General features: G+C 38.2%; 1 protein-coding gene and 1 long non-coding RNA gene across 3 annotated transcripts; one reads left to right on the plus strand and one right to left on the minus strand.

Annotated features, from left to right (window-relative positions):
* Positions 1 to 6,970: 6,970 nt before the first annotated feature.
* LOC113579440 lies at positions 6,971 to 8,380 on the plus strand. Its single transcript, XR_003410876.1, has 3 exons — positions 6,971 to 7,060; positions 7,161 to 7,188; positions 8,300 to 8,380. It is a non-coding gene; the product is annotated as an uncharacterized LOC113579440 (long non-coding RNA).
* A 2,786-nt stretch (positions 8,381 to 11,166) lies between these two features.
* Positions 11,167 to 15,318, minus strand: il10ra (interleukin 10 receptor, alpha). Of its 2 annotated transcripts, none has more exons than XM_027013376.2 (7): positions 15,056 to 15,318; positions 14,416 to 14,494; positions 14,071 to 14,246; positions 13,742 to 13,887; positions 13,428 to 13,578; positions 13,155 to 13,264; positions 11,167 to 12,841 (listed from the first exon to the last, which is right to left on the minus strand). In XM_027013376.2, the coding sequence occupies exons 1-7, from the start codon at positions 15,117 to 15,119 to the stop codon at positions 11,906 to 11,908; spliced, it is 1,662 nt and encodes a 553-aa protein (XP_026869177.2). In that variant the 5' UTR covers positions 15,120 to 15,318; the 3' UTR covers positions 11,167 to 11,905. The 2 variants fall into 2 exon arrangements, with proteins under 2 accessions (XP_026869177.2, XP_026869176.2); XM_027013375.2 differs by having other exon boundaries at positions 14,416 to 14,527.
* Between the last annotated feature and the right edge of the window lie 6,787 nt (positions 15,319 to 22,105).

Here is a 22,105-nt window from a genome sequence, read left to right on the forward strand (position 1 = left end):
GGAAGATGAATGGAGGAATGTGTGAATGGTTTTATACCATTTATAAAAGGGAGACTTGAGACTAATCGTAAATTGTTAAGTAAAGAATCATCTTTTTTTTCAACTGCAGTTGTTTGAGGTGATTTTGGGAATATACCTAATAGCAGCAGATCAGCTGCTATCAGAGCTGAATATGTTTTAAAGAAATCCACTGGACAAAGTGTCAAGAAAGCACATAGAACATTTAAGTTCCCGAACTGTATTAAATTACCATATAATAACATGGTTGTTATTGGTTGGTGATGGAGATAATATTCAGTCCTTATTTGACTGTAAGTTATTAATGGTAAGTACAATGTTTCCAATTTTATAATTGAAAAAAATCACTACATATTTCAGTGGAGAGGCGTTTGGTGGTTGATTGCTGTTGGGGGTTTGTTTGATTTTCTATCATAATAAATAAAAGGCATGTACTGTTGATGTTCCTGTCAGTTATATTAGAGAGATGAGACTGTCTAGCCCTAGGTTACGAGTAGAACGTCTGTTTATGTATGTAGAGGATTTAAAGTTTGTTTTTTCTCCGCTTAGTGTCGGCATTCATGCTCTGTTTGTAGGGACTTTCTTTTCAGCCCACTGCAGTTACAACCTGGAATCAATTTGTTTGTGCTACTTTCAGTAAGCTGTAAAGACATAATGTGGGAAAATCTGACCTAAAGGAAACTGAGAACTGTTACCAGAAACTGTTCAACATAAAAGGATATATGGTGTGACTGCGTGGAAAAACCTTCACCAGAGCTAATCAGTAACATTATATGCGCCATTGTTCAAATACGGGAACTGTACTACTTTTCTTCAGTGAATTAACATGCGATAGCCCTGCTTCCTAGTCACCGGTGAGTGAAACAGAAATCCAAATGCACTCCAGAAGGCATATAGGACTTAAACAGATTTTTTGATAATCTTTTAAACCCACTTGAATCTTTATGCAATATCTGTACATTTCTTTAAACCACAGTAAACAACATTAATGTTACAGGTATTAAGCAGAGCCCAGGAGAACTGCTGTGGTGAGGCTGTTTACATTTACATTTATTGCATTTAGCTGACACAGTGGCAACGGTGGGGCTAGAACTAGCAAGCTTCTAATTACAAATCAAGTACTTTAACCACTGAGCTACCATTGCCCTGGTTCAGCTAATCAACAGCTTTTCTTTAAAGTAGTTTGTTACATTTTTACATTTAATTTTTCATCATGGATTACTTTAATGCATGTGGCATTGAGTTATATAATGGCTTGTTTGTTATCTGTATAGATCTGTAATGGGGCAGCAAGGCTGTCAGGGTATTCAGGGGTGAGGGACCCTGACAGACTGCGCCCCGGTGGATACGCTAGGAGAGAGGGACCACCTAGGTGGATCCAAGTGCAGATGATGTGGTGCAAGGAAGGGGAGTTGAGAGGTGGAGTAAGCCAACCAAAAGGTGAAATCACTACAGGAAAATGGATAGAACTGAAAGAGTTGGGGCACTAGAGCACACTGTTCTGCCCACTACACTCCTGGGAAGAGAAAGAAACTCAGAAGAAGAGAAGAGGATGGCTTTGTCTACACTAATCAAGGACCTCTATCCTAACTACCATTGCTACAGAGGAGGTGCATGGGGTATATAGACAAAACAACTGGTAGACAGACAAACTGGGGAACTCTTGCTAGAAAAAACAACAACAGCTGAAGCCACACAAAGAGAAGACTGTCCCTCAGAGAACAGGAAAGAAAGTCAACAGAGGACAACTGCCAAAGACAATACCAGATACCAACAAACTTAGCCCAATGTGTCACATGCCAGTGCTTCACAAAGAGTGGCCTTTATGAAGCTGTTATATAGGGTGAGGCCACCTGTGGGAGATCAGGCTAACAAGCCATGATTAGCTTCCAGATCGTGGCCTATCTCTGGTTACTGCGACTGGCATTGCAAGCCACCTGTTACAAGATGATTTTGTTTGGTAAATCTCAGATTAGTTTGTTTATCTGAAAATCATTAATTTACCCTAGCTGAGTAGAAGTAATTAAATACTGCAATACATAGTAGAGATATAGCCCTAGTATTTCCGCAAATATTCTTGTCGCTACTGTTTTTATAGATTGTAACGATATTGGTGTCTCGCCACTATTGTGGGAGGCTACCGACATATTAACACTATAGAGTGTAATTCTAATAGTATAAAACATTTGTTTTATATTAACACTATAGAGTGTAATTCTCTATACATTTGTTTTATACTATTAGAATTACACTCTATAGTGTTAATATGTCGGTAGCCTCCCACAATAGTGGCGAGACACCAATATCGTTACAATCTATAAAAACAGTAGCGACAAGAATATTTGCGGAAATACTAGGGCTATATCTCTACTATGTATTGCAGTAAAGGTCCTGGTTAAGATGATGTCTCAGAGGCTGATCAGCAACATCACAGAATCAATATTGCTTGAGTCACAATGCATGTTTAGGAAGAATAGGATCACAGTTGATATCTTCCCAACATGGCAGCTCCAGGAAAAGTGCCGGGAGCAACACCAGGACCCGTTTATAGCCTTTGTTGAAAGCTATTGATACTTTTCAGAAAGGTTTTATGGTCCCTTGCCAAAATGAGTTGACTTCCCAAGTGACAAGAGAGGAGGGTTAGATATACACCTGTGTTTCAACCAGCTTCTCCACAAGGAAATTGAGTTAAAAAATGATATGGAACTTAAAGCGGCTACATTAATTCCCTGGAGCATTTCCTTATACACTGTTTCCAGCATATTTTGGATATTACTTGACAGGATCATGCACCTCTCTTTGAAATATTTGCAGGAACCAGATGCAGGCATATTGAGGCCAGGATCACCCAGCACTAACTAAGATGGCTGGAAAATGAAATAAGGATACCACCAAATTGGCTGCCTCATGGACATTAATATGGCCAGCTATATCTTAGTGAATGCTCAGCAGGAGAGGAAAAAGGAATAGTTTAAATCCATGCTAAAAACCTTCCACGCCTGGCAACAGCTCCATCAGGATGGGATCTGCATCGGAAAAGAAGAGGGCCAGGAGAAACGACCACAGTCACTCTTCATCACCTCTACTACTACATTCACATGCTTCATCTGCTGCAGGACTCGTACATACAGGATTAGACTTTTCAGCCATCAAAAAGCTCACCCATAAACAAGGAAGTGGACAACCAAAAGTAAATCAGTCCAGCAAGTTCTAAGCATATGCGTATCTTCAAGCATGCAGTTACATTTACCTCTGACATGCTTAATGAGAAGGTTAATCCTACCTGTTCAACCCAGAATTTAACTATCATAATATATGAAGTTGCTGCACACTAGGCAAGGCACTAAGTGAAGAGTTTAATGGATGAATGTATAGTGGAAGACAAAGCCAAAATACAAACGTGCTCCAGAAGGTCAAAAACACAACAGGCAGAGAGACATTAGGCAAAAGAAAATCAAAACGCAAAATCCAGCATTGTAGGTTAGCATGAGATAGCATACTTAGGTAGAAACAGACAAAAAAAGGAAACATTCAGAAATGCAGGAACCTAAGTAGGTGTAAGACCTCCCAAGGAACCAGAGTGACACAGGGGCTTAATAAAAAGATACTGATTAGAAAAAATGAATAAGGGAGAAGGGAGGCTAACATCCAGTACCCAGAGCTGGTGTGACATCTGTCTGTTCTAGCTATGGTTCATATATGCTGCTATCTAGTTATGCCCAAACAAGGATGGGTTTAATTTGCCATCTGGATCCTCCCAATGTATATTTCTTGGCAGAATCTTGCCGCTGTCACTGTTGGCTTGCTTGTCATGGGCTTGGCTAGAACAAACTTTTTATAGAGCTAAATTAGTAATATCTGAAACAAATTAAACCGTATCAAATGCACTGTAACTGAAAACGAGCAGAAAGGGTAACAGGGGAAACACCCAGATATGATGATCTCTTCCTGTTAGGAAGACCAGCCAGTCATGCAGTTAGTATGACATGAATGTGCACAGACAGTATAAACAGTAAAAGAACTCATTCAAATCCTGAATCCAATCTTTATCTTCGTTGCTTTATCATGACAATAGACTGATTTTTTTTCCTCCACTTTTATGTGTATTTATTGAAAAGACGTAACACAGAACCCACTGGTTCTCTAACAGCCCCAATTTCCCAGTAATACTTATTCTCTGACACTTGTTGGTTCTACGCTCCTTTTCATTCTTTAATATAGAACCAAAGCCAAGTTTTAAATAAGAAAATTAAATAAAAATGTAAAGGAATAATCAGTCATTTTATCACAATAAAGTAGCAAACAAAAAGTGATTATTTATTGTTTTAAATGTTTTTATATAAAGGGTATCTCACATGAGATTAAGAATCGGATTGCTTTGTAGTCTCCATGTTTATGCTTCAAAGAACTGGTCCTCCACATGAAGGTGGCCATGTTTAAAATATATTTACTACAGAATCTCTGTTACATCTACAAAATCTCTGTCACATCTCATAATGTGAAAAACACTGAAGATTGATTTATAGCTCATTTAAATAAAAAAATATATACTTGTAACCTGTATCCTGCTGGAAAATTTCTAGCACATTTAACAGGCTCTGAGTACAGACTTTTCCTAAAATGCCCTTGACTTTCTTTTTAAGGGGAAATGTTTATCTTAGGGAAGGTTTTTTCAGAACACTTTAACTTGCATCAGTCCACAGACACACAGGAACCTCTTCAACCATGATGTGAAGCTTTTTCTGCTTATTTCTTTTTGTTTATTTACTTGTTGCGCAAATAATGCTCAAATGGAGGCTATGGGACAAATTTCTAGTAAACAGAAGAAAATCAGAACTCTTACTCTTCCTTCACCCTAACATCAGTGGTTGTGAGTGTCTGATTTTTACTGTTTTGACTGTCTGGCCAGTTGTCAACTTGGACAAGACTTATGGTAGTTCTAGATAATGGAAATTTAGGAAACAGAAACATTTTAACCAACTTTATGCCATGGCATGTCAGATAAGGTGGGTATCAAGAATGTCAGTGTATGGGATATTCCATTGTCATGAATAATAATTCATAATAACAATAATTAAATAATGTTACTGGTGCTAAGAGCACGTTAGCAGGTTCTAGTTCATATTAACACAATTTAACCACACAGTGCTGCTATGCTACACTAGCATTAACAAAAACCCAATGTAAATTTAGCTTCTGTATAATGAATCAGCCTGCATATGAAATATATTTATGGACATCCTTTTCATGGATAGCTAGTTAACTACAAACCCATTGAGATTGTGTGTGTGTTGCAGGGGGGATGGAGCTTTTTCAAGATAATGTTTTTCAATTGAGAGGAAATGTGAAATGTGAAACAAAATTCATTGTTTACAAATTATGTGGCTGCTTTTTTTTTTTTCAGTAAACAGTGTTTAGAACCAGTACGGTGTTAGAGAATTGTCCATGATTCACTGAAGAAACTCAAAATGAAATCATTGCTATACACATAAACATGCAATTAAGGGTAAGCACCTAACACCTACACTTTAGCAATTACATCTACTTTTTCTGCTGTGAAACCCTACAATGGAAATAAGTCAGGGGTACACAATAGTTACATTTTTATACACCTTTCTGCATAAGTATTGAGAAAGCCATTTGTAATAGGTATGTCAAGCAGCAGAGGGCAGAAATATTCCACTTTTGTGTCAACTCTTTTGCCTAAACAAAGAGTGTAATTTTCACACATAGGAAACTTACAACTTCATGTTAATGAGAAAGAGCTGTGATGTGAAACCATTATATTATGACCGTTTGCTTTTGCTATTAAGAGGGCTATAACTGCCCCCAGAAAAGACATGGGAGAGACTCAGTAAGATTTAAAAGGTTGAACTGTTTAAAGGGATGTATTTTAAGGGATAAAAGCAGATTGAAAATAAAGTAAAGAGGGTGGACCAGTAAGTGTTGAAAAATGTCAAGAATGAGGACAAACCTGTTTGGAAGATACCAAAATTATCTGTAGTCAACAGAGTCACGGATATAGAGAGAGAAGTGAAGGATTTCTAAAAGCTAATCGTATAAAAGTACATTTTATTCATTTATATATATATATATATATATATATATATATATATATATATATATATATATATATATTATATATATATATATATATATATATATATATATATATATATATATATATATATATATATATATATATATATATATATATATATATAGTTTTTCATTCATAAAAAACAAGTTTTCCACTCTCCTGTGCACTGGATGACAGGAAACTGCTGTTTCTTCACTGGGAAAAGATGGGTAAGAAAGAAATAAGAACATAGACAAAGACGCATTTTCAGAGCAAACAGGGCTTCATTTGAGATGATATCATTATGGCTACAAAATGTTTAAATCTCATTAATAGTGAATCAGTTTCATGGTAAAATTTCATGACAAGGTATAGGTCTTGAAGGGGCTACATTTTCAAAGTAAACCTTTCTCTGATAGCACCAAATACAGCATTTGCAGGTTAGTTATGACAAGTATATTGTGGGCCAAAACTGGCCCAGCTGTACTAGCAACATACCTTTGTCTTGACATTTGAACTCTGGGCCACATGTAGCCCAAATGCAGTTTACCATGTGAAATGTTCGATCTGCATTTCTTATTTGAGAAAACTGGACATTTAAATTGTATCTGTTTTCTGGCACCAGCATTCCATGGCAGTATGTGAGCCAGATAAATGTAGCTAGTATGTGTGGACCAACACAAAGCCATCACTCGTTTGCTTAGTTGCCTTGAACTCCATATATACAGACTGAAAGAATATATGTCTATTCATAATATTGTTGTTGATGTTTGGTTTAGCAGAAAATGTTTTTCTGCTAAAGAATTGAACTCAGAGTGATTAGCTGATTGCATCTTTCAGATACCAGATCATTATCAGTGTCTATTGGAATAGCTGTGGCATTCTCTATCCTTGGGTTGTTCCTATTGGTCTGTCTGCTACAGACCTTCTGGAAGAAGATCAAGAAATGCTGCATAAGAAAACGTGAGTCTTTAACTTAACATTGAGTCATTATCCATTAATTTATCTTACCGATGGCTGGGGAATAACATTATGCTACTGCTTTTGCATCTCCCTGTTGAAGAGCCCTCACTGAAAGATAAAATCTGCAAGTAAGTGATACGAAATTTTTAATTATGTATATGTGTGTGTGTGTGTGTGTGTGTGTGTGTGTGTGTGTGTGGGTGCAGTAGGGCCCAAATATGTGAGCCCAGTACTACCTACTATAGTAATATACACATACATTCACTCACTGGCTACTTTATTAGGAACACCATACCTTACTCAGTTTTTTTGTGGCATGGATTCCAAAGATGCTGGAAACATTCTTTTTATTCTTTGGTTCATGTTGCTCATGCTGCATCTCTCCTGTTGTACCACAACAATAAGGGGGAATCTATTGGATTCAGATCTGGCTATTAGGAAGGCTTCCTAAGCACCAATTTGAGACGAGCTGTGCTTAAGATGTTATCAAGTGGCCATATGACAAGTACATTGGACATAAAGAGTTACTCAGATATACTGGACCCGATGTAAAGGGTGCTCATTCCATGTTCTGAGATGCTTTTCTGCTCGCCACAGATGTAAAGTGGTTATCTATGGTAGCCTTCCTGTTAGCTTCAAACAATCTAGCCATCTTAGCTCTCATCCACTAGGGATTTCCACCCACAGAACTCACTTTGTTTTGCTTTTGCACTACTCTGTGTACTCTAGAGACTTTTGTATGTAAAATCTCAGGAGATCAACAGTTTCTGAAACATTCAAACAGCCCATCTGGCATCAGCAACTCTGCCATGGTCAAAGTCTCTCAGATCACATTTTTCTTTCATTCTGATATTTGAAGTTAACATTAGCTGAACCTCTTGATCTCCTTATGCTGCTGACACATGACATGCCACATTTGAATGAGCAGGTGTGCATGTGTTCTTAAAGTGTATAGGTATACACCTGGATTTCTGCATAAATGACTTGGATGTTTTTCTGTCATAATAAAAATAAAGAATAATAGTACATTGTGCTGGGTTTCTCAGATGATTTTAAAATATGTTGTGCCATTATGACAAAAAAAAGAAATTAAATAATAATAAATTTTTATATATATATATATATATATATATATATCAGTGAGGGATCCATATAATTCCAAAGGCTTCATAAAAGTGATTTGTTACATTATCTATTATAATTATTGATCTACTAATTAAAGTTTCTTTATACTTGCAGAAAAGTGGGCTCGAAGAAGTCTAAACCTCCTTTCTCCATTAGCAGTATTATAGACAAAAAATGACATTAACAATGTCAAGCATATAAGTAATTTTAGGCATTTTCTCTCATGTTTAAAAGTTGTGTGTGTATAAATATATAAAATCAAGGTACCTTACCTGCAGGCTAAGTAGAATGGAAAGGCTGTTTCATGTTTCATTTCATTATGTGTGAACACATAGTTGTTCACATTTGTTCATATTCTTTTGCCTCTAAATTCTATCTGGCTATAGATTGTAGTGTTGGGTTTTATTTATATTTTCTTCTACTAAAATCTGGTTAGGTATCTATAAGTGGACATTTATTATTGTAGTTTTTAAGGTCACAAAATGTGGTTTGCTGCTGTGACAGGATTTGGGGCACTGGAACCATTGGATTCAGAGAATAGTGGTTTCCCTTATGTAGATAGCAGTTGAGCTAAAATAAGCTCTTTCTGTAGCTTAGCTCTGGGAGTCTGGCTCTGACCGCTCCACATCATATATGACTAGTTTTACAATGGATTAAAGTAAAGAAAAAATGTTGCATGCTAACATATATTAAATGTGTCCCCACAATTTAGTGGACATATAAAATAATGTATCAAACTACCTAAACACCAGATACATGCTAACAGAAATATGCATTAATATTTTGGGAATTTAATAAAAGCTATTGTTAACGAGTAGGTGTAGTTAGCACACATGCTTAGTAGTGGTACACCTGTGGTAGCTCACATAATTGTAAAAAACCCACTAACTAACATGAACTTCCTGTTTTCCTCACCTTTAGTCTGCAGTTAGGTTAATTAATTAGCATTAAAGGTTAAGGTAACTTAAATGTGAATGTTGAAGAATTTGTGAAGCTATGAATCAAATGTTTTTGGCATGATGATCATTTAACTTAGGGTTCTGAAGAACCTCAGTGTGGTTTAACCTTTAAAATGCTTAACTATTTATAAGAAATAGGAAATGATTTATGTCAGTAACTGGTATTGTCTAATGGACTGTACCGATAGATAATTGTTTCTTGTAAACTGCATTACTTAAAAAGACATGTTATCTTAAATCTAAAATAAATATGTTGATCATTGTTTTTGCATTTCTTCTGTAGTGTTTTTGTTTTTTTCATTTTATACTGAGTCAAACTAGCAGTACAAATAATGAGTTGTGTCAAATGTGTGGGTGGTCATGCTTTTAAAGAAACACATTACTAAGCATTACTAAATGTAGAGAGGACAGAAACCTGCTCTAAACCACAGAAACTCCACAGATGTGTTTTCTTTTAAGCTGTAGGTTTACCTTTCCTTTAATTGCCTCTTAAAATAAATGCTAACAGCCAATAAAACAAATATTCTTTGGACTATATAGTTTCTGCTATACCATCAAATTTGCCTAAACCCTCCATTTTTCAAATGAAATTCAAACTAAACCATGTTCTTTAATTGCCATATTCTTTAACTGAGTTTCAGTGATCTACTTCAGAAAACCCTAAGCAGAATGTGAATAGGTTTTCCAGTGGTGAGCCCAGCTAATGGCTGTTTGTACCCAAAGCAACACATACTTCTCGTGTGGGCAGCAGTGTTTAAAAACCAACACCATGGCTAAGCTTACAAATGTTGTTAGAGGAAGGAAGATATATATATATATATATATATAGATAGATAGATATAAACCACAGAAACTCCAGAGGTGTTTTCTATCAACTTGAACATCAATTTCTTTTAAATGGGACCTTAAAAATTACAGACATTACCCAATGAAATTTTTTTTTTTTTTTTTTGTCAGAGGCAGTTGTATGTGTTATAATTTTTTATAACTAGATTCTTTCTTTATTGTGCTATCTTGGTGTGTTATTGAAATTTCAATTGCACATGATCCTTCCTGTGAGTACAGAGAGGTTTTCCCCCTTTTTCATAACATATTCATTTTTAACTGTTCAGGGACCCATTTCCCAAAATTATTGTAGTTAAGATCATCGTAAATGAGAGAGTCTTTAATGTACTTAAAAAACATTATTTATTCATACTGGGAAAGATTTCTAGCAAATACTTAATTAATCCCATATGTAAAGAGGAACATGATCAAAATCTTTAGCTGAGAAATGTTGGGGCTGATTCAGAGAACATTAAAATAGACTTATGAGCAGAGGCCAAATATGTCATACAGCAGGAAGATAAATCTCTAGATAGTCCACAGAAAGTAAACAAAACTCTTTTAGTAGAGTGCTGGTTCTCCTTTTCAATAAAGTGCAGGCACAGACATTCATACAAAAAAGATTTGTATGAAATGTTTGTTTGATGTAATTATCTGTCATAAAAATTATGCTTTGTTGAAAAATTGGGACAGGTTAAGTGGGACATCCATTTATATGCAGTGGTGTTCTTCAAAGAATAAAGGAAATATCATAGGTTTTCAGTTACCACATAATCCACATTATGTGATTGCATCTTTTTATCTGCAGTTTAGTACATGGATAATGATTAATACAACAGGACGAAGTGAGTAATTTTGTCATGTGCACTTTCCAATCAAATCAAGGTGATTAAGAAAGGGAAAAACCGTCATCAGACAAGCTGTATAATGACAAAGCTACAGTGTCTATGCCCCTGCTGCTTGATGGCAAGGAACTGTAGGAACAGGAGTACTGAAATTCAATGGTGACTAAAAATTCATATATTTTTATTTTCTCTGTGTGTGTATTTTACATTCTCCTACAAAAATCATCATAAAAACATAAATCAATTTATGCATTATGTACATATCCAGAGCTTCAAGAAACTCAATCAGGAAGTCATTGTTAGTTTTTCTTGTGGAAGTCTACATAGAGAATGACCTCAGATAAGTATTATGCCCTTATCCTGCCTCTCCATCAAGACCATCTGCTGCCTTGAAGAACAACAAAAACACACAGTTTAGTGTTTACCCTCCTCTGACATGTGATTACTCTTATTAAGAAACTTGATAGTTAGTAGGTGAGTTGAACTAAGTACTGGCAACGCTTCATATTAGGATTCCCATTTTAGCATTATTTACATTAGCTAACATTAACAAACCATTGACCTGAGCATTAACAAACCAAATGTTATTGTTAACCAAGTAATTAGCACCATTACTGTATTTTTGTAACAGCGACATGAAGGTGGATTCCCTGGACTACAAAAAGATAGCAGTTCATGCAGAAGTACAAAAGAACACCTGGAACTGAGTGCCCTTACTGTTTCTTATGCCACATTCGCAGAGGGGATATTTTGTGAGGAAAGCATGATTGTCTGTGGTCCCACAGGGCATACCCATTATACACAGCTCTTCTCAACACCCCTTGCTTCCTCCCCCCGCCCCTACTCTAGGCCAGCATACATTTTGTTTTTTGTTTGTTTTAGTTACAGTGCAAATTTTAGTACCTATTGCATCCGCAACAAATGATAAAATTTCTCCTGATCTAATTTTTTTTTATAGTTAACAAGTTAACGGCTAGAGTAGTTAAGTTGCAAGCATGTTTGTTCAAGTCACTTGTTTGAGTTCATGACCTCCTACTTAGTTTCCAGAGGAAAACTAGATTTCACATTTTCAGTATGTTTTTAAACAGAGGTCACACACAAGCAGCTTCTGGAGAGGCGAATTCCACGTCATCAAGTGTGAAAGACAGAGCATCCATTGTAAAGAGCTGATTTTCTTCACAGTGCAGAAGCAAAGGACAGGACAAGAGCAATTCAGAACAATCCACTGTGCTCATATCTGACTGAGGGAACACTGACTGTGGGTCCTCCTCTATACCTAGAACATTTACTGTCTGGATAATACTATTTCTCAGGTAGGTGGAAATTCCAGAGGCACCTTCACCATTGTCACTGTCCAACTGGCTAAAATATGTCTTTGTTTGAGTCCCTGACTGACAACCTATGGATTTCCTAAATTTGCACCAGACACAGTGCTCATAGTCTGAACACGTACATGTGCCCTGACCAGACCTATATCCACCTGATGGAGCAGCCATGTTTGTGTCCATTTCACAGGGATCAGTTCTCTCATTTAGTATGTCCACGCTGGCAGGACTCTGACTCCTATATCCACCCCTGACCCCAACCCCAGACAACAGCTCAATGTCCTCCCTGTCTAGACAACCAGATGCTTCATGGGGAGCCAGTCCCAAACCACTGTCTTCCTTTCTCTCAGTTCTGTCTTGACGACTTCTCTCATCCAGAGAAAGAAGCTCCGCTGTGGCTGCACCAACATTTCCACTGCCCTCGGGTCCTTTCAGACTCCCACAGCCACTGTCCACTTGTGTGTCTCCCATCTGTCCACCAGTCGATGCATTGAGAGCAGAAGGGTGTGACAGTTCCATGCTCACTCCACTGTCCAAGCTTTCTCTCCTCTCTTTCTCTTCCTCAGTAACAGCATGCTTCTCTTCTGACATTTGCCTCTTTATCTCTGTTTTGTTGGCGATGAGTAACCATCCCTTGTCCGTCACCGTTTCTACTTTGTCCAGTCCTACAATCATGGGGCTCCAGCTGTGCACAACAGGTTTCTGAAGGAAAAGATACATATTTACATATACATATTAATAATACACCTCCCATGAATCGATTGTCATAATATCTAGCTGAAGTGTCAGAGTGTATAGATAGGCTTGGGAGCAGAAGTTTGTGTATCCCCTCCTTGGTCTGATTTCTAAGAAATGAGAAATGACTCTTTCAGTGCTCATAGGCATCTGAGATTAGCTTCACTTCTCACATGATCACAGATCACTTTGTTCTATTTTTTAATTATTATTTGTTTGTTTTTTTAAGGTTAATATGCTTTTAGCTTTGATAAAACCAAATGCATCTGAGTTGACTCACCAAAGAAGCAGGCATTTTCCCAGGACGTCTTATAAAACAGACAAAGATCATGAGGAAACCAGCACTGCCCAGAGCTCCAAGAAACGCAAAGTATATAATCAGTGTTGTATCTGAAAGGAAGGAGCAAAAATAATAATTGAGTTTATTTGTGCAGTATAGAATCAAGTTTCATGATTACAGATCTAACATTTGATTAAAATATAAAAAAAGCTGAATACAATTCAGCCATGTTCTTGGAATGCATAAATCGAAAACTACTGCAATTAAGTTTACCCAGTGGCAGCTGTATGCAGCTTTCTGAAGAGATGTTACTGGCATCAGTGGAGGCACTCTCCACCTTCACACGCACACAGTATACGTGCCAGGTTTGCAAGTAGTTGAACTTCATCTCACCATCATCACTGTCATCAGTTCTGATCAGTGTCTGTAACATGGAACAAATGAACAGGAACGCTTAACCAACCAGAACACACTGAATCAAATATGTGAAAATTAGACATATGTTCTAGGCTAAATGTGCATATGACTTTCTATGTTTGACGACAACAGTGTGGTCACTGATGATTATGCTCTAGTTCCGAACATACCTGGTTTTCCTGACCATCTGGCCACAGATATGCAGTATACTGCAGACCATAGGGGAAAATCTCGTAAAGCCATTGTTTCTTATGTACCTTGACTTGCACAGAGTGTGAGGTAGAAGACAGAGTAAAAGATGGAGCTAACAGTTGACCTATGACATGGAAATGAGATTTTCTGTTATTTCATTAGTAATTAAGAGTAAGATAATAGTATTAACACTGGAGATTAAGTTAATGCAAGGCGATCTGTATAATTTTATGAAATTGTTGTAAAATAAGGTTTTATATTATTGCATTATTAATTTCAGCAGAATTAGGGTACATTAATTACTTACTTCTTTTAATATTAATAAGTTTTTTGGTACTCCAGGAAAAATTTTTTTCGGGCATGAGTATTCCAACTCGGACCTGTAATTGTGCATTGTTCGTGATCATTCCAATATTGCATGTGGTTGTTTGAAGAAGACTACACTGTGGCACAATGATCCACTGTGCTGGATGAATTGTGTACCTGGGGGATAAAAAGGTTTGTCTATCAGTGTACAGGTACAATGAAGCAAACTACATAATAGGTATGAACTGTAAGAGCTATACTAGGTAAGAAAGGGTTACCGTCAGGCCTGTAGAGTAGAACAGCCACTGAAATAGTGTAAATGAGGATGAAAATAATGATTTCTTACTCAGACCACTGAACTTGGTAGAGCCAGCCGAGAGGGTTTGTCTGGGGTGGGTTCCAGGTCACCGTGACATTTCCCTCCACTATAATAATATTTGGTGATTTAATTTTTTCACCTGAGAAATAGATCAATTATTTACATGTGAAGAATGAAACTGGATTTTCTAAAAACTTTCCAAAAATTTCAGTTCCCTAAACAGAAGTGCAATCTCATAATTGAGCTTGCTAAAGCACAAGAAAATACACTGTGGTCAGGTGCCCCTCATAGTGTCGATTTACAAAACTCTAATTTTGTTGTAAAATATGTCAAATATGGACAGTTTTTGGTTATTGTAATGGAACATATAGTGCAACATGACAGAAGAGAGAAGGAGGAACCTCCTTTTACGTCACTGTAATTCCGGAAAATATAGATGACATTGTTTAGGTTTAGAAACTCATCTTTTACACATAGAAAGCAGATGATAGTTCCGTAATATTTTTAAATTGTTACTCCAGTAATTCCACCATGTAGAATTATTAAAATGATTTACTGAACACAATGAATATTAATATACTTGTTTAAGAAAACAAAGAAAGAAAAATAAAAAAGGAAGGAAAATAAAAAAATTAGGTCCTTTCTTTCTGTGTTAAAGTTTTCATACCTGATATGTAAAGCGTTAGTTGGAGTAATATGAGAAGCATTGAAATCCAGGGGTTCTTGTCCATGTTTCAGTTAGTATAATGGTCTCATATTGAACAGTACCAATTGCATCCAGTTCAAGATCGAAGTCCAAAAAAAGCCTGTCTTAAAAACATACAAGATAACTAAAACACATATTCCTCTTAATAAATCAGGCTTACTGTGAGAGTTGCTTCTGTTGTTCTATGTCCTCATATGTGACACTAACAGTCTGGCTCTACTTCTTCCCTAATGATGTATATGACAGTCACATGACTGTCCCTCGATTCTCACTGCAAACTCCCCTTGTGCTGATTCTCACTCGCTCTCTCTTTCACTCACGCCTACGCTACCACGTAGTCTCTTCCTGTTTTGCTTTTTGCTTCTCACTTCCTCAACCAGTTTTTTGCATGGTTTCTTTTAGATCAAGCCCAAGTTAAACAACTGAAATGAAGAAGGTTACTGACAAATTATGTGAAAGTTGAATTAACTAAAACATTTTTAGCTTGTCAGATTAAATGAGCTAAATGTCAGAATTTACAGGCATTTAATATATCATTGGTTTAAAAGGAACAAATGATTTCAAGATGTGATAAATGAACTGAGGTATGCTAATATTTCATATGAAAATACTTTTAGCTAATAATTTCCATAATTCCCATGACAGTAATTAACCATAAAATCAGTGAACTATTAGCAGCACACTTATAGTAATCAGACAAGTAACAGTTCAGCACAGAAGCATCCCCTTACCCAGAAATGGGTTTTTCTCATCCAGGTACTGTTGTCATTCTTTTCTAATAGGATATACAACAGTACCAAACAAGAATTCAGGCTCTACATGTAAAGCAGAAGAGAAAGAACTACATTGTGTGTGCATGTGTGTGTGTGTTTGTGTGTAGATACGTGAGTGCATGTGTGTATGTGTGTGTGTACTCATACATGTGTATGTGCAAGTGTGTGTATGCATGTGCAAATGTGTGTATGTGGCTGCAAGTGTGTGTACGTGTGGGTATGTAGGCTTGTGTGTCAGCATGTGTGTCTCCCTTTGTGTGTGTGTGTGTGTGTGTGTGTGTGTGTGTTTGTGTGTGTGCGTGTATGTGTATGCTGGTGTATATGTGGGTGCATGGGTGTGTATCTGTGTGTGTATTTGTGTGTGTGTGTTTGGGGGTGTTTGTGTGTTAGGATTTAAGAGGATGATTAAAGAAGAGTGTTTGTTTATGGAGATTTCACAAAACCTCAACTGAACAGTAATTCATATTTGTGTAGATGTGTTTAACTGTACATGTATATAAATGTGTGTGTATACGTGTGTGTACATGTGTATGTGTGTAAATGTGTAGGTGTGTACATGTGTATAAATGTGGGTGTGTGCATATCTGTAAATGTGTACATGTGTGTAAACGTGCAGATGTGTTTGTACATGTGTGTAAGTGTGCAGGTGTGTTTGTACACGTCATCGTCAACAACTCCTTATCTTCTGGATACGTGCCTACTGCATTCAAAACCGCCAGGGAGGTACCAATCCTCAAGAAGGCCACACTTGACAGCTCCAGTGTTACGAACTACAGTATAACTTCTCTCTTTCCTCTCAAAAGCCCTTGAACGAGCAGTTTATAATCAATTTTTTTTATTTTTCTCACCCTGAACCAGCTGCATGATCCCAATCAGTCTGGCTACAAACCAGCACATTCTTCAGAAACGGCCCTCATAGCGGTGACTGAGAAACTTCATGCTGCTAAAGCTGCCAAACAGTCATCTGTTTTGTTTCTTTTAGACCTTTCAGCAGCCTTTGACACAGTGAACCACAACATTCTTCTGTCTGTTCTCTCCAGGCTTCGTGTGACTGGCTCTGCTTGGAGATGGTTTCAGTCCTATCTGGAGGGACGGTCCTATCAGGTGACATGGAGAGGATCCATACATGGCATCCAAACCATGTAGACTCTCCACTGGTGTTCCACAAGGCTCAGTATTAGGCCCCCTTTTCTTGTATACTCATTCTGTTGGTGATATAATATCTTCTCATGGTTTCTCCTACCACTGCTATGCTGATGACACTCAGTTATTTTTTTCTTTTCCACCCTCTGACATGCAGGTCTCCAGATGTATCTCAGCATGCTTAAATGACATTGTGTCATGGATGACAGCCCACCACTTGTACATCCTGGGTACTCCCAACCCTTACCATGACCTCACTGTTTCCTTTGAGAACTCCCTGGTATCAGCATCTGAACCTGCCCGTAGCCTGGGCATAACTTTGGACAACCAGTTGTCGTTTTCAACTCATGTTTCTAATCTAACCTGGTCTTGCAGATTTCTCCTTTGTAACATACGAAGGATTCGACCCTTTCTCTCGCAGGAAGCTACCAGGTGCTTGTGCAGTCTCTTGTGATCTCAAAGCTAGGCTACTGCAACTCGCTACTTGCTGATCTTCCTCTAAGAGCCATCAAACCTCTACAACTTGACCAGAATGCAGCAGCACGACTGGTCTTCAATCTTCCGAAGTTCACACGTTACTCCACTGCTGCGCTCCCTTCATTGGCTCCCTGTAGCTGCATGCATCAGATTTAAAACCTTGATGCTTGCCTACAAAGCAAAAAATGGACCAGCCCCTTCATACATGAAGTCAATGGTCAAAGCCCGATCTGTACCTCAAGTACTTCGAACCTCAATTATGGCTCAGCTTGAAATATCTTGCTTCAGGTCTCATGGACAACAAGCATCGAGACTATTTTCTGTCCTGGCTCCAAGATGGTGGAATTAACTCCCATTTGCTGTCCGGACAGCAGAGTCCCTTGCAGTCTTCTAAGACCCATCTATTTGCAGAATATTTAAAGGACAACTGACACTGCTCCCATATTGACTGACTAAATTAATACTTATTGTAAGGTATTGTTTATGTTGTTTAACAAACTCTGGCACTTATTGTTTATAGCACTTATTGTTTAAGGTAGACTGTGGGTGTGCTTGTACATGTGTGTAAATGTGCTGGTGTGTTTGTACATCTGCGTAAATGTGCATATGTGTTTATATATGTGTGTAAATATGCATGTGTGTTTGCACATGTGTGTAAATTTGTGGGTGAGCATTTTCACTTCATTTCTTGCAGGTTTTGTTCTCTTTTATAATTCAGGCGTCAGCCTTTATGGTTAAAGAAGCAGATGGACTTAACTAACTTTCCCATACAGCAGCTTGCTGAAATACCCAAAGATTCATTTCCCTTTTATCTAGTCTGGTACAGTGTGTGTGGGTGAAGGGGGTGTTGCTAGACATTTGATATCTGCTAAAACCATGAAGTCCACCATATTGCTGCATAGGATGTTTTTTGCAGTACCATGCTTTAAGTGTATTTTCTCTAAACTATTTTTACTTGGATACTTATCAGATTAGGCAATGAAGAACCTTTGTATGTTGCTCTGAGTAAGTGAATCTTCTAGATGCCATAAATGCAAATGTAAATAGCTATCAGTCAGTTCTGAGGCCCTTCATGTATGTGATTGGGTTTGGCAGTGCTTTGCAGCACAGCGCAGCTGTGTAAGCCTGCAGAAACCTTGCACCCCTGCCTCAAAGTTCAGCCTCCTAAGAGTCATGATTTCGGCTCAACTCTGCAGCAAACGGAAATCTGCTTTCTCACTTCATTTGTGGACTTTTTTTCTCTCCAAAACTGTGATCTGTGGTTTTAGTGTGTTTTTAACAGAATGAGACAAAGTGTCATGCAATATTTGATTGATTTTGGCCTATTACCAACTTAGTACACTCAAAATAACTTTTATATCCAATGATAATTTAAAATGCAATGTTAAAAAAAAGGCTAGAAAAGAATGCAGAAGCAGAGGTCACACCCTTCCTAACTGGAGGACAATCACACATCTATCTATCTATCTATCTATCTATCTATCTATCTATCTATCTATCTATCTATCTATCTATCTAGAGTATTTCTGGCTGTTGCATCACATGAAAAACTTGTATGTAAATTAGTTTACTACATAACACTACACTGTAATTCAGGTTTGTCATCAGAAAGAATGTTTGTTTTTACAGTATGTTCATATTCACATAAGATACATAAAACAGCTAATCATCAGATAACACATATCTAATTGTATATCATATCTGGAGTCTTCAGAGGATTGTGAATTCTGACGTTGTGTGGTATACAACATAACCTTTTTCCAAATTTATTTCATACATTGAGGGTAGAGTTGTGCTACGAGTTGAAAGCAAAATGATCAAAGGTTAAAAGGTGAGACTTTATAGGAAAAATCCTGGCTTTGTCTTTTAATGGCATTCTGTTTAGATCATGCAGTATGGGTGTGGAGAATTCAGTAGTGCTAGTAACCATTTCTGGGTTTTTTTTTGCCTGACATGGAGCACAGTCTACATGGATGTGCCCATAGCACATCCATGTAGAGAAGGCTGCATGGAGCAGAGAGAAACAGCTCTTAGCTTAAAGTCATGGCTAAACGTTTTGAGACTAGACAAATTTTGGTTTTCTCAAAGTTTGCTGCTTCAGTTTTTATGGTGACAATTTGTATGAACTCTACATTGTGAAGAGTGATCAGATTAATTGCAATTAATTGCAATTAATTGCAAACACGGGTCCCGTGTTATGTTAACAGTGGGGCATCCTGAGACCATTCATGTGTGGGTTTTCTTCTCATCCAAGGGAGTGGGAGCAACTTCTCCCAACAATCCAGTAGGAACTTGGTGATGAAGAGTGCTTTTTCAGCATGACAGCGCACCATGTCACAAAGCAAAAATGATAACCAAGTGGTTCGGTGAACAAAGATTTTGGGTCCATGACCAGGAAACTCCTCAGATCTCAATCCCATTGAGAAGCTGTGGTCAGTCCTAAAAAAGGATGGACAAACAAAAACACAGAAACTGTGATCAACTCCAAGCACTAATTAGGCAAGAATGGATTGCCCTCAGTCAAGATTTTGCCCAGAAGCTGATATCCAGCATGCCAAGGCAAATCACAGAAGTCTTAAAAAAGAAGGGTCAACACTGTAAATATTAAGTCTTTGCTTAAACTGGATGTATATGTCAATTAAAACAATTAAAAAACTTATGAAATGCTTAGAATTGTACTTCACTGTACCATATACACATCTGACAAAAGGATCTAAAAAAAAACATGTGTAATGTTGCCGCTGATCCAAGTGCCAACAGGCGTGGAGCAGGACGCAAAGACTCCCTCAACAGTGACGTACATTTATTAACATAGAACACATACTATAACAATGGCACTCACACACAATATTAATGACGGACATCTCTATACATTTAACTGGACACAGGTTACACAACATTTAACAATGGCTACACAAATGTTTTAGCAGACCAGCAAACAATGACCAACACGATGCACACACTAGCAGAGGTTTAAATAGACACACAACGGTAACCCCGTGCAGGGGTGTGCAATCATGGAGGGTGTGGCTACAAATGACAGTGAACCTCCCTGCACGTGGCAGGCCGTATCACATGACTCGTAGGGGGTGGGGGGGTGGGGGGGCATGAGAGGGGGCGTGTCCCATGACACTGACACAGTAAACTTTGTTAAATACAAAATTTGTGTCAGTCTCAAAACGTTTGCCTATGACTGTACATTGTGCCCTCATTCTTTGCTGAGAGTGCCATGTAGTCAAGTCAAGCTGGTCCAAAATTATAGATTTTTGTTGTTGTCATGATTGGCCACCCTCCTGGCATCCATGTTTCCATGGTTTCCCTGTTGTGTATTTGTTTTCCTTCTTGTGATTCCATTCCTTAGTTTCGTTTTCTCTGCCCCTCATGATTTGCGCCTGTGTATTGTTTAGTGGCCATTAGAGCATGTATTTAAGCCCTGTGTTTTGTTTCGCATGTTGTCTGTTATTTTGGTTTGTGGGGTTTCTTGTAGATTTGATGTTGCTATTGTATTTGCTGTCTGTTACTTACCGGTATATTCCTGAATCCCATCTACTTCTGTGCAGTTAATATTTAGTTAATCAGCCTTTTAAACATTTCTCTGTTGATATATTTTCCTAGCCTTTTTTTAAAATTCATGTTTTGGTTTGCCTTAGTGTGTCCCTCATGATACACATCTGTTTTAGCCTCCATGTTAGCCTCCCATGTTGTTTGTTAATTCTCTCGCTCTTATAAAGAACTCCTGAATTTGCATCATGCCTCTTGCCTCATCCATGCTAATTGTTACAGAATAACCGACTGTAAAGCAAGGATACACCAGAAGGGCCTTGCTGAATTGCAACATGTTCCATCCTCATCAGTGCAGCCTTCACTCGAAGCTACGAGGGACACTGGCTTAGCACCAGGACAGGAGGTGGATTATCTTAAAGCTCTTCTTTCTACCCTTAAGGCTGGTTCTCCCTTCATTGATGGCAACTACTAGTGAGTATGATGGGGAGGACAATTCAGTTGGGAGATTTACTATTCGATGCCGCATATACTTTCAGAACCTGACCTGCCCTAATCTCCCAGAGATAGTCAAGGTAGTGAGAACATTTCTCAGGGGTAAAGCACTAGAGTGAGCTGAAGTTCAGAACTTGATTTTTTGGGGCATTACACAACACCCTCCAGACCTCACCATGCTCGGGCAAGCTCAGGCCACTTCTGTCGCACTTGGGGAGGCTCAGGCCATGCGGCAGCCCCACAGGACATGCCGTCAGCAGTAGCTATGCCTCATGACCTGCAGCTGACTGACACGATGCCTCCTGACCCGCTGTTTGCAGCAGGTGCACTCCAGGATCAGTCATCTGACCCTCCAGATCTGATGTCCGCAGCAGCCATGTCTATGGACCAGACTTCTGTAGCTCCTGCACTCTCAGACCTTCTGCCAGCTCAGGTCTCTGGTGTGGAGGATACTGCCCAGCCAGTTCCTGTACCCGGCATGAAGGATGCCACACAAGCTGATCCACTTCCTGTTCCTGGCGTGACGGATACCGCTAGGCCTGTCCCCACACCTCGCCCAGGCCTGTCACATGGGCTGCACCTCAAGGTTCTCCTGTGCCCATAAAGACTACTTCTCGTGGGC

The sequence above is a fragment of the Electrophorus electricus genome, chromosome 15, assembly GCF_013358815.1.
Source record: "Electrophorus electricus isolate fEleEle1 chromosome 15, fEleEle1.pri, whole genome shotgun sequence".
NCBI lineage: Eukaryota > Metazoa > Chordata > Actinopteri > Gymnotiformes > Gymnotidae > Electrophorus > Electrophorus electricus.